Genomic DNA, 13,089 nt, shown 5'->3' with positions numbered 1-13,089 from the left:
GACTGAAACTGTTACGTTTTGTATTCCTCCTTCCCACAAAACAAACACTGTCCAAATAAAAGTGAAGTAGGAAATAAACTTCCTTTTTTCTGATGAGTTGTTTATAGTTTGGGTAGATAAAACAGTGAAACAATTAGGCTGTAAAGTGTTATATGATTAAATGTAAGCTATGTGCTGCTGTTTTCTAAGTAGCTCCAGAACTAGAGAAATGTTTTTGAAGGTATCTTGTTTTGTATATAATTATAGAAGCAGAGAAGATTGCACAAGTGGCAAAAATTCGGTTTCAGCAGAAGGTGATGGAGAAAGAAACTGAAAAGCGCATTTCTGAAATTGAAGGTACCACAGGGAGAAAAGAAACTCTGACCATCCTGAACTGCTTCGCTGTCTCAGGGACTGGGTCTGGGTTATGGTGGGTGGGCCATAGAGAGGATAATCTGGTCTGGAGGAAGTAGCTAGTTGATATTCTAGACAAACATTTTTTAAATTGCCATTGCATATTTAGTTCTTTGGTTTGTAACTATGGTAAACGTTAACCTTTTATTTTCCATCCTTAAATTAGGACGGACTTGTTCTCAGGCAAAGTAATCCGTTTTAAAGAATATACCACCAGTTTCTTTTCTGCTTGTCAACCAAAAAAATAACCAGACGATTAGTTGGGGAAAAAAGAAGCCCCAGTTTTTATCTTCCAAACTCTTGATTACACATAGTGAGAAGTCGATGCTCTTAGTTCACAGTCTTAAAGATGAAATATTCAGCCTCTTTTGCTTACATGATGCTGCTTCCTATCATTCTGCATTAACTGATTCTGGATCCAGTTTGAAGGGGATGGAGACAGTGCAATAAATAGAGCCAGGCGCTCATGTCTGAACTTACTTAGTTAACGCCTAGAGCCTGGGTGGGGTATGAGGCTTTGAGTGATGAGGGGTGGTGGAAAGAAGGAACAGCTTCAGGTTGAAAATGAAGTGGGTTCAGATGAACTGAGTTATTTAACTTGACATTGTCAAGAGTATCCTCCCTTTGAGAACAAGCTGTCTGGAGACTGGGATTTGAAAACTGTTAACACTGTTATATGCCTTAGAAGTAAAGTAAATGATTGTAATATCAGGCAGTGGATAAATGGGCTTCTGCTTCAGGTAGAGTCTGAACTCTTGCGCAGAGCTGAGGAAATGGGTTGCACCTTTGCTCTGTTTTAAACACCCTGACTGTTTTGCTTACTAGATGCCGCATTCCTGGCCCGAGAGAAGGCGAAAGCAGATGCTGAGTATTATGCCGCACACAAATATGCCACCTCAAACAAGGTGACTGGCTCTCTGTGCCACTGTCCTAGTAATAGAGTTTGGGTATTTCCTTTCCCTTGTGAGGAGTTCTAACATGATAGAGGTGATTTTATCCAGTGTCAAGAAAGGATGGTTACTATCACAGAATCAGCCATTCATTTCCAAAGGCATATAATGCACATTCTATGAGTAGAGAACTCTGTATGGTTCCGTATAAAAGTGAGGAACTAGGAAAAAGGCAAGCAGATATATAAGCCCAGGTTAAGTGCCATAAATGCATTCATTTGTACTGCTGCATAAGAGCTCAGTAATCAGGAAAGTTAAAAGTCTTCTCCTGAAATGACAAGAGTGACGGGAGAGGAGTAAAGTTCATTTGAAATTGCCTCCCAGATAAGGGAGCCCTGGTGGGCAGATGCTGAGCTTGTTCAGGGCAGTGTTTCTCATCAAATTCTTAGCATTTTGGGGTGAGATACTTTTTCATTGTTGAAGACTTATCTTACACATTATGGTATATTTTCCTACTAAACTATCAGTTTTGCTCACCAATTATTTTAACAATACACACACAGAGCACGCACACACACACACATTTCCAAATACCCCTAATTGAGTAATGCTTGTTTGTTGGATTTAAAAAATGCTATAGTCACGAGGAATTTCATACGTGTACCTTGAGAAAGGAGGTTGGGTGATGTATGGGTTAACAGTTTTTGTATAGAGACGGGTGAGTTTAGATCTAGAGAGTACAGACCTGTTAGTAGGATTTATTTAATTAAAAGTCAACTAGAACCCCTAGTATTCTGAGAAGGAAAGAATATGACCAAGGTTTAGAAAGTATTAATTATACAATAGAGTGGAACAAAGAAAAAGTTGAGAAGGAGGTTGCTAAAGTATATGATGCAGTTTGAAGAGTTAGAATCAAGATTTAAAGTATCGACAGGGCTTTAACTTTTTCTCTTTAGAAAGGAACAATAATCTCTATTCAGAAGAAATTTTAAGATATGATAGGTTGTCAGAACAGAGTTGTTAGTACTTTGAAATCCATATAAATTTAGAAATAAACTTAATATATTGGATTGGAGGATGCAGCTCTATAAAAACAGAATAGAATTTGGTCAAGATGAAGGCAAGATGAGAAATTTCAGTTTCCAAACCAGTGATCCAAATCTGTCTCGGGAAGAACTGGCCAGACACAGGTATCAAGATTCTGTCGTTGAGGTCGCCTCAGGCTGAGAGTGGCAGCAGTTTGTGTCATTGAAAAGTGCTGTGAATGTGACAGCCACACTTCAGAATGAGAGAGCGCTGCTGGTAATGATTGAGAGCTGAGGAATGGTACTCAGGAGAGCAATCAGGAAAGTCTGTGTTAGGAAAGAGAGAGGTGAATAGTGCACCAAAGTGTCCTGATGCCTGTGCTCTTGTTTGCCTCTCACAGCACAAATTGACCCCGGAATATCTGGAGCTCAAAAGGTACCAGGCCATTGCTTCTAACAGTAAGATCTACTTTGGCAACAGCATCCCTAGCATGTTCGTGGACTCCTCCTGTGCTTTGAAGTATTCAGATGTTAGGACTGGAAGAAAAGGTTCTCTGCCCTCTAAGGAGGCTCTTGAACCCTCTGGAGAGAGCCCCATCCAAAACAAGGAGAATACAAGTTGATGCAACAGATGGAAATGTTCTCCAGTATCAAGATGTGGCCCAAGGGGTTAAGTGGGAACAGTGGTTACACAACTCTTCAGATTTACAGAGAACCCATGCTGTCTGTTCTGCCTCTCCTGTGGTCGTCCTGGTTTATCAGCTGATTGCAGGAGAGAACTAGCTGTCTGCACCCAGATGGTCTTTTCAGCCGCAGTTTTATCAACTATCCTGAGTGTGTTCCTTTCTAAACTGGTACTCATGAATGAGAGAAAGTCTGATGCTAAGATACTGCCTGCACTGGAATGTTAAACACTAGATATATAATAAGCTGCGTTTTTCTAAGCTGAAATCTATTGAATAATGTTTACATTGGTCCCTGGGGAAATGTGTGTTCAGCCATTCAAGAGATTGAGGCCAGAGAGAAGATGGCCATAATGTGGTAAGTGTAATGAAGACTGACTGCTTCGGGACCCAGGCTCTCTCTTTGGGGTCCAGTCCTGGCATTCATCCCTGTGATTAGCATCTAGTCCACAGAAGTTCTTCAGGAAATGATCTTCTGCTTGAGCAACCATTTACTTGATAAAATTCTCACCTGTTTGATTTCCTGTAGTCAAGATGGTGGCCTGCTGGGACGTGCACCCTGCCACCCAATCAGAGATTCTTCAGAGAGATTCCTAATCATTAGTTTATTGCTTTAGTAAGCTCAGAGATAGAGCTTGGTTTGAAGTTTGGGGTGAGATGAAACCTTTGCTTTGAACCAAAGCTCTGGGAGACATGCATTATCCTCCATTAGGTGATGGATGTCTGTGTCACTGCCTCAGGCCATATGTGACAAGGTGCCTGGTTTTTAGCCACAGACAGCTCCTTATATGTCACCTCTCAGCTCTGACCAAGAGTAGAACAAAGACTTTAACCAGAAATAGGAGCAGTATCCAGTTCCTAGCTGTTCACTGCACAGTATTGTATCATAACTGCAGGAAGTTTTTATTTTTAAAACTGGATTTGGGGTGCTTTCATTTCCCCCAGTACCTCTGCCTAAAGGTCAAATCCTGGGGCTGCATGGTTACTAGCCCACAGATTCTCCTTCTGAAATTGTTTGAAGAGTCCACATAGGGTGGAACAAGGAGTAACCTAGAAAGCATCCTTGGTCATCTTGGTCTCTGTCCCTCCTAGCCCAGAGATGCTAAAATCGAAGTTGTTCCCCAGCTTTTACCTCACCTAGGAGATAAGGATTATTCCAGTGACTTCCTGGGCAGCCAGTGGATTTAAATTTCCATGGGAAGCTGGTAAGAGTTAGCCTGTGGCTATGGGAGATCTATTTCATCTGGACCTTTTTTACCTTAAGTTTCCTGAATCAGTGTGCCCTGTAATTAGGCCATAGTTTATTCAGTTTTAAGACACCTTTTATGTATGCTACATTCAAGCCAGACAGAAAATTCATGGGACCACTTCCAGAAACCTTTAAGCTAACTATCAGTCTCATGACAGCCTGTGGGTTGTGCCAAACACTTAATGTGGGAAAGGAATCCCAGATTCAGGGTCTTTTCCCTAGGCCTTATCCTATAAAGGCATTCGTAATATGGAAAGGATTTTTGTTTTTGCTCATTTAATTATATACATTCTCTTTATGAATGAATTTTACATTCTCTAGCCCTCTTTAAAAGGTCTTTGGAACTATATAATGAACTGTCATATATGTTGCTGCATATAAATAATGATTGTTGTGGGAAGTCTGGATCATTGACCTTCATGCTTTCATTCCTAGAGATGTTTCCTATTCCTATGAGCTAAAAGCTGTTGCCCCAAAGTGGTGGATGTGGGTTTTCTTACAAGCCACAAGCCGTGGTGGCAGAGTTGAGGAACAGGGAAGTAGCACTGTGAAGTTTTCGAGAAAGGACTTTTGTTTAAACTCTCCATGGAGTGTGCTTCCCTGTGCTCACTGGAGCTCTCAGTCTGTCCCCCCTTCAGGGATGTTCCTTTTGGTAATCTTGAAGTCTAAATTTATATGTGAAATGCTACCTTTTTAAAAGAAGACACTAAATAAAATTATTTTACTATCAGTGATTTGTGTTTTTCCCATGTGTCTCCATTCTTCTCTGTTGCTTATCTTGCTCCTTAAGCTGTCCTGCCTGTTTCAGCTCAGGGGCCAGTTTATTTATTAGTTTATCTTACTGTAGACACTCTTCTTACACTCTTCCCAGAAACCTCATGTAAGAATTTTGAAAGCAGGGTTTCCATTCTTTGCTGACTCATGGAATTTAACAAGGGACGTTCAGATGCTTTGTGGGATGTAGCCAGCAGCAGAGAAGGGAAGGGGGAGGATGGTGCATCATGCCCCTCAGGGACGGCCCAAGAGCTAAGGAGGGGAGGGGCATTATCCTGAGGTGGGGAAAGACAAGCTGTGCATCATAACTTTATGGGATCCACTCCATGCTATCCCACATCTGTGGCTACAAACCAGGGAAATTGAATTCAAACTGATTATCCTTTAGGCTTTTGGTAAGGCTTAGAATGAAGTGATTTAGATATAAGTGATTTCTTCTACTCTGTGGGGAAGGAATTTTGTGAATGAGATGTTGTGGCCTTGGGATTAAGTCCGCGATGTTTTCATGCAAGGGTCTCTGGGATTTGCTCCCACTGAGCTCTCCAGCCCAGGTGCTTGAATGTACCTTCTGTCCCTTTGCATGTATTACTCCATCCACCTGGTCTACTTTTTTTCCCTTATAGCTCTAACCTTGTTAACGCCTATAGAGTCTTCACGTCTTCAGAGAGAGCTCCTGGAACTGCCTGCTCAGGTCAGACCCCGCATTGCCCTGTTTTTAACCGCATAACCTCACATTACCTGTTCTCACAAATGTTTAGGTCTCTGGGTACAGAGACTGTGGCCACGCTCTTCCCTGGGATAATATCTGTTGCTAATACTTTGCACAGTGCTTGGCACATATGAGTTGGTCTGTTATGTTGCCGGAAAGAACAAAAGGATGAGTGTGAAAGGCAGGTCAGTGAGCAGTGGGGGAGAAAACAAGGACACAGAAGTTAAGCTAGAGTGTCCATGTCAGGACTTAGTGTGTAATGATGGAAAATTGCATAATGTTCCAACTTGTTGACATGTCCTTACAGAGCTTGTCAGTAGGTTGAGCAAGATCTGTTTATGCACTTGGAATAGTGATTTGCAGTGCTGTTTGTTGGGGTGCACTACTTCACCCAGCCTTTTGGAGTCAATATATGTTTCTCCCTCTGAGTAGACTGTAAATTCCTGTGATGGACAGAGCGCACAGTGCTGATACAGGTGTATCAGAAAACTCAGATTGAATTATGTCTTCAGCATCAGTGACCTAAGCGATAGCTGGATTTTAACCTCAACCACAGCCCTCCAGGAACATCTCAGCAAGCTGGGCCAGCTTCTCAGCTTTCCTCTGGTCTGTTGTCTTTATATAAGCATTTAAAGTTAGTTTATTGTTAATTCATTGCTCACCACCCCCCCAAATGCCCATTATTCTATAACTCAGAATGACATTTTACTTATTTTCCTAACCATATTTCTTTGGAATTAGTGCCTTTCATCTTTTTTTCCTATTATCTCCTATCCATTTTTCTATCTTCCATCTGCCATGGGCTGAATGTGTCCCCCTAAAAGTCATGTTGAAGTTCTAATGCCCCATGTGATGGTGTTTGGAGCTGGGACCTTTGAAAGGTAATTAAGTTGTAACGGGTGATACTCTGTTTATGAATTAGTACTTTTATAATAAGAGACACAAGAAAGATGTCTTGCTGGGCCATGTGAGGCAGGAAGAGAGCTCTCACCAGACAGCAAATCTGCTACCACTTTGGTTTTGGACTTCCCTGTATCTAGAACTGTGAGAAATGAATGTTGTTTGTTTAAGCCACCAGTTTTTGGTATTTGGTTATAGTGGCGATTAGGGTGATTCAGCAGATTAATAGGCAAGTTGTAATAGTGTGGTGAGCACCAGAGCAGGCTAGTCACTGCATGCAGGGTGAAGGTCAGTACAGCCTGATGGTTTCTAGGAGGAAATGTCGGGTCTGAGCTGAATATTTTAAGGATACACAGGAGGCAGCCAGCCACCTGAAGAGAAGGATAATGGTGAAATGTGTTCCAGGCAATAGGAGCGCCAGATGCTATTTTATTTTAAAATTCAATTCCCTGGGTCTCCAGTGCCGAGCATGCAGTCCCCATGTTTTTCACTGCAGGGTTCCTCCCACACTTTGGAAGTTGCAACCATTCTGCACATAACTCAGATATGCACAAGAATGCATATCCTGAGGGATAACCCTCAACCACTGGAAGAGGGGAGCACAAATGCTCAGAGAGGAGGTGGCCCCTAAAACCTTTTCGATGGAGACAGCAACCCTCCTGACACAACAGGAGAAGCAGTGTGCTTCAAATAAAGTAGAGCAAATGTTTGGGTGCCTGGTGTGTGCCAGGAAAACGAACTGTGTTACGTATTAGACCAGCAGTGAACAAAACAGTAGTGAATAAGACGTATAACCTTTGTTCTCTTAGAATCAACAGACTCATGGAAAGGTAGCTTTTAATCAAAGAATTCCAACTATGATAAGTTTATATAAATGGGAGAAATGTAGTACTAAGAGTATAAAAAAGGAGGAGGAGATAAAGAATGAGAAAGTGTAGCTAGCCAGTTAAAGATCAGGGAATAACAACAACAATTTTTAACAAAATTTTTTTTATTGGGCGAAGGATCTCTAGACGTTTCTTCGGAGAAGATACTCAAATGGCTAAAATGAACATGAAAGATGTTTAACATAATTAGTCATTAGGGAAATGTTGATCAAAACCATAATGAGGTAGCACTTTATACCCATTACAGTAACTGTAACAAAAAAGACAATAACAAGTATTGGCAAGGATGTGGAGAAATTGGAGACCTCATACATTACTAGTAGTAGTGGAAACTGGTAGTTATTTTGGACTATGTTGTGACAGTTCCTCAAAATGGTAAACATAGAATTAACCATATGACCCAGCAGTTCCACTTCTAGATACCCACCCAGAAGAATCAAAACACGTCCACACAAAATGAACTGTGCTTTAAAAGACTGAATTGTATGTGACTTCTATCTCAATAAAGCTGTTATTTTTAAAAATGCTCACATGTGAAGCCTTATAATGTGAAGATCTCAGTTCAAGAACCTTCCAGGAATAGACCAAAGTCTGATAACAGGTGTAACATTAGCAAGAGTAGGAGCAGCAAAAAATGAGACTGGTAAGGAGGGTGTCAAGAGGGGAAGAGGAATGTGGTGGGCCTTCTGAGCCTTGTTACTTATCAGTGATATTTCCAAAGGTTATACACCTTCAAGCAAAACATTTCAGGATTTGAAATTTAAAGCACAATAACATTTATATTAGCATCCCAAACTATGAAATAGGTATAAATCTAACAAAGTATGTGTCTGTTAAGATCTATATAAGGAAAACTACAGAACTTCAGTAAATCAATGAAGAGTTGATACAGATGAGGACATTCCATGTTTGTGGATAGGAAGACAATATTGCCAGCGTGTTAACTTCTTTCTAACTTGATCTGTAGATTCAATGCAATCTCAGTTAAAATCCCAACAGGTTATTTTATGAATATTGACAATGATTCTAAAGCATATATGGAGAAGTAGAATAGGTGGTGTAATAGTGAAGAACCAATTTGGAGGCCATGACCTAAGTTCAAGACTTATAAAACTACAATAATCAAGACAGTGTGTTGTTGGCAAAAAAACATACAGAGACAAGTAGATTAGTGGGACAGAAAAGAAAGTCCAGAAATAGACCCACATAAATATAGTCAGCCAGTCTTTGTCACAGAACAAAGGCAACGCGATGGAGAAAAAATAGTCTTTTCAACAAATTGTGCTGGAATAACTGGACATACACATGCAAATACGCCACTCTGGTTCAGGACTTAATAGAGGCAGGGAGTATATGAGAACTCTGTATCTTCTGCTCAATTTGGTATAAAACAGCTCTAGAAACAAAATCTTAGTAATGAAAGGTCTATTAAAAATCCACGAATTAAAAAAAAAAAAGCACCTTTTAAGGTTTTTAAGTAGGGCAACTGATTAGGTAACTTGAAAACTGCCCTTTCTGAACACGTTTACCAGTACAACGTTTTCAAGCATTTCAAAGTCCATAATTGACCTCATTGTGGAATGTCTGCAAACAAATGTTTGCAAGCAACTCAGGATAATCATCAGTGGATACTGATTTCACAGAAGGTTCTGGAAGGACTACAGCAATGTATAAAAAAGTGTTAGTTGCTCAGTTGTGTCTGACTCTTTGCAACCCCATCGACTATAGCCCACCAGGCTCCTCTCTCCATGGAATTCCCAGGCAAGAATACTGGAGTGGGTGCTGTTCCCTTCTCCAGGGGATATTCCCAACTCAGGGATCAAACCTGAGTTTCCCACATTGTAGGCAGATTCTTTTACTATTTGAGCCACCAGGGAAGCCCATGTATATGTATATAAATATGTATATGGGCTTCCCTGGTGGCTCAACTGATAAAGAATCCACTTCCAATGCAGGAGACCTAGGTTCAGTCCCTGAGTTGGGCAGATCCCCTGGAGAAGGGAATAGCTACGCACTCCAGTATTTTGGTCTGGAGAATTCCATGGACTGTATAGTCCATGGGGTCACAAAGAGTGGGACAGGACTGAGCAACTTTCACACTTCAAGCTAATTACCTCTACCTAGGTTCTTCATGCCCAAACCTATCACTGGCTGTGTCTCCATCCCAGCGTAGTGGCTCCATCCCAGCTTATTAGCCCCACATCTAATGCATATATGAATGCAGCCTAATAAGGTTGTTTAATGGAAGCAAATAGTCTGCTATGGAAAAATACAGAGAGTTCTGGAATTAGTGAAAAATAGTCAAGTTGAAACAATGAATTTTAGTGCTAACTTGGCTCCCACTTCTTTTGTTCAGGTTTTCCTACATCAGTGCAAAGGTGATACTTTCCTCTTCCACCTGCTTGTTGAGGGCAGATTGCATTTCCCAGAGCAAACCACAGCCATATCTCTCACCCCTCGTTCTCTCTGTAGTGTGCCCACCACCACTTCCCCATCAAGAAAGGAAACCTAATTCCTGACCGTTTGGATTGGGGTTGGCTTTTGGGAATTACTTGCAATGAATAAAATGGTTCTAATGTTTTCTATAATAAATAGTAGGAAACCACAGTAGGTTTTTTTAGATTTTGAAAAATGTATTATAACAAATTCGCCATAAAATATTGTCTAGATTCTGAGACATTGCTATTAATAGTAAGATTTATCTCAAAGAATAAGTCAGCAAAAGCATTAATTATCTTAAATGCAAATACAAATGAGAACATTTATCAAATACCAACTAGGTAATTGTTATCTTTATTATGGTAAAATATACATAAAGTATATCATTTTAACACTTTTAAATGTACAGGTCAGTGGCATTAAGCACAATCACAACTTTGTACAATTATCACCATTATCCATTTCTAGAACTTTTTAAAAAATTCGCTATATTAACAAAAGTTTTCCCACAAGGCCTTTTACTGGTTCGTGGGCTGATGAAACCGAAAGTGCAGTGTTGTGGCTGCTGCCAGGAGTGATTCTCACCTTCACCTGTGCCAGTCCTCGCTATGAACAGAAGAACAGATTACTTGGTTACTGAGGAAGAGATCAGTCTCACTAGAGGACCATCAGGCCTGGGCTTCAACATCATCGGTGGGACAGATCAGCAGTATGTCTCCAATGACAGTGGCATCTTCGTCAGCCGCGTCAAAGAGAATAGGGCTGTGGGCTCTGGATGGGTGGCTCCAGGAGGGTGATAAGATCTGCTTGGTCAATGGCCAAGACCTAAAGAATCTGCTGCACCAGGATGCCATAGACCTTTTCTGTAATGCAGGCTATGCTGTGTCCCTGAGAGTGCAGCACAGGTTACAGGTGCAGAATGGGGCCAGTTCAGTTCAGTCGCTCAGTCGTGTCCGACTCTTTGTGATCGCATGAATCGCAGCACGCCAGGCCTCCCTGTCCATCACCAACTCCTGGAATTCACCCAAACTCATGTGCATCAAGTCGGTGATGCCATCCAGCCATCTCATCCTCTGTCATCCCCTTCTCCTCCTGCCCCCAATCCCTCCCAGCATCAGGGTCTTTTCCAATGAGTCAACTCTTCACATGAGGTGGTCAAAGTATTGGAGTTTCAGCCTCAGCATCAGTCCTTCCAATGAACACCCAGGACTGGTCTCCTTTAGGATGGACTGGTTGGATCTCCTTGCAGTCCAAGGGACTCTCAAGAGTCTTCTCCAGCACCACAGTTCAAAAGCATCAATTCTTCAGTGCTCAGCTTTCTGTAGAGTCCAACTCTCACATCCATACATGACCACTGGAGAAACCATAGCCTTGACTAGATGGACCTTTGTTGGCAGAGTAATATCTCTGCTTTTTAATATGCTGTCTAGGTTGGTCATAACTTTCCTTCCCAAGGAGTAAGCGTCTTTTAATTTCATGGCTGCAATCACCATCTGCAATGATTTTGGAGCCCCCAAAAATAAAGTCTGTCACTGTTTCCACTGTTTGCCCATCTATTTCCCATGAAGTGATGGGACCAGATGCCATGATCTTTGTTTTCTGAATGTTGAGCTTTAAGCCAACTTTTTCACTCTCCTCTTTCACTTTGATCAAGAGGCTTTTTAGTTCCTCATCACTTTCTGCCTAGTCCATAAGGATGGTGTCATCTGCATATCTGAGGTTATTGATATTTCTCCCGGCAATCTTGATTCTAGGTTGTGCTTCTTCCAGCCCAACGTTTCTCATGATGTACTCTGAATATAAGTTAAATAAGCAGGATGACATTATACAGCCTTGACGTACTCCTTTTCCTATTTGGAACCAGAATGGGCCCATAGGACCTCAAAATGAAGGGGAGCCAAGTGGTGTTACCATAACTGTGGTGGTGCCTTTGTTTGCCCTCACCACGGTAGCAACCTGGGCCTTCACGAGATACCAGCAATAACTTTGAAAAACTTGCTTTCTTCCAGTGTTCCCAGAGAAGACACATTTCTCTCTCTCTCTCACCCTCCTCTCCTGCCAGTCTTCCATAACTTTCCCTCTACATAGCCAGCTTATGATTTAAAGAGACTGCTACCCAACGAGAATCTTCCTATTCAAAATCTCTGAATCCTCATATTCTTATGGGAGAGTAAAGGTATTGTTTGAAGGAAACCTGAAAGAAGGACTTGCCTAGAAGAGAGAGTTACATATTTTACTAGGACCGCCAATGAAAGTTCAGCTACAACCTCAAAAATGTGAAAGGTCCAGTCTTCCCATCATCCTGCAGTATTCCTTTTTTTCTTACCTGGTGTGCGTCAAACGCCAGCTGTAATAAGAGGAAAAAAGGACTTTTCTCTTAAAAAAAAAATTTCCCATAAGGAAAGCACCAGATTGTTTCACTGTAGTATTTTATCAAACTTTTTAGGAAAAATAACACGAATCTTTTAATTAAAACTTTAAAAACTCATTTATTAAAAAGAAAAAATGGAACATTTGCCAAATTACTTTATCTGGCTATCAAATCTGATGTTAAAACCAGACAAACACATTACAGAGAACAAAATTGCAAACCAATACTCTACATGTACATGAGTACAAAAATCCATAACAAAGTAATGGCAAATCAAATTCAGAAAATAAAAATGTTTTACTACATCATGAGAAAGAAGAGATGTCCATCCTAGGAATATAAGGTTAGTTTAACACTTTTAAAAACAATCATTATAGATTGCAATTTAAAAATTTGGCTAGCTTTTTAAAAATTATTGAAGTATAGTTGCTATACAATAGTATACATTACAGGCATACAATATAATGGTTTGCACATTTCAAGGGTTATAAATATTGGCTATATTCTCCATATTGTACCATATGTCCTTGTAGTTTATTTTATACCTAAAAGTTTGTACCTTGAAATCCCCCAGCTTTATAGTTAATGTATTGTTAGTGCTTAAAGGAAATAGTACATGAAAGGAGAGGCTTAAAAAATCAAAAATTGCAGATTTTGTGAATGAGAGGTAGGAAAGGTATGAATCCATCCTGATCTCAAGCTTCAGGAAGGTAAATACGACCCAAACCAATTCCAGGTTGTTTGTTTGCTAAGTCCAAGAACTCAGACC

General features: G+C 40.7%; 1 protein-coding gene and 1 pseudogene across 3 annotated transcripts in view; both read left to right on the top strand.

Moving 5' to 3' along the window:
* Window positions 1-4,970, top strand: part of ERLIN1 (ER lipid raft associated 1) — a 41,756-nt gene extending 36,786 nt beyond the window's left edge. For all 3 annotated transcript variants that reach the window (XM_086377267.1, XM_086377265.1, XM_086377264.1), the window contains 3 exons: window positions 247-336; window positions 1,219-1,298; window positions 2,710-4,970. In XM_086377267.1, the coding sequence (XP_086233393.1) occupies window positions 247-336; window positions 1,219-1,298; window positions 2,710-2,931 (392 nt within the window). In that variant the 3' untranslated portion in view covers window positions 2,932-4,970. The remainder of the gene's footprint in view (window positions 1-246; window positions 337-1,218; window positions 1,299-2,709) is intronic.
* Window positions 4,971-10,429: 5,459 nt separating this feature from the next.
* LOC147344170 (synaptojanin-2-binding protein-like) lies at window positions 10,430-12,065 on the top strand (annotated as a pseudogene).
* Window positions 12,066-13,089: the final 1,024 nt, after the last annotated feature.

The sequence above is a fragment of the Bos grunniens genome, chromosome 26, assembly GCF_055505025.1.
Source record: "Bos grunniens cultivar Pamir isolate PY7600 chromosome 26, Bosgru_T2T1.0, whole genome shotgun sequence".
Taxonomy (NCBI): domain Eukaryota; kingdom Metazoa; phylum Chordata; class Mammalia; order Artiodactyla; family Bovidae; genus Bos; species Bos grunniens.
Note: the sequence above shows the minus strand (reverse complement) of the source record. Positions and strands in the feature narration are given on the sequence as shown.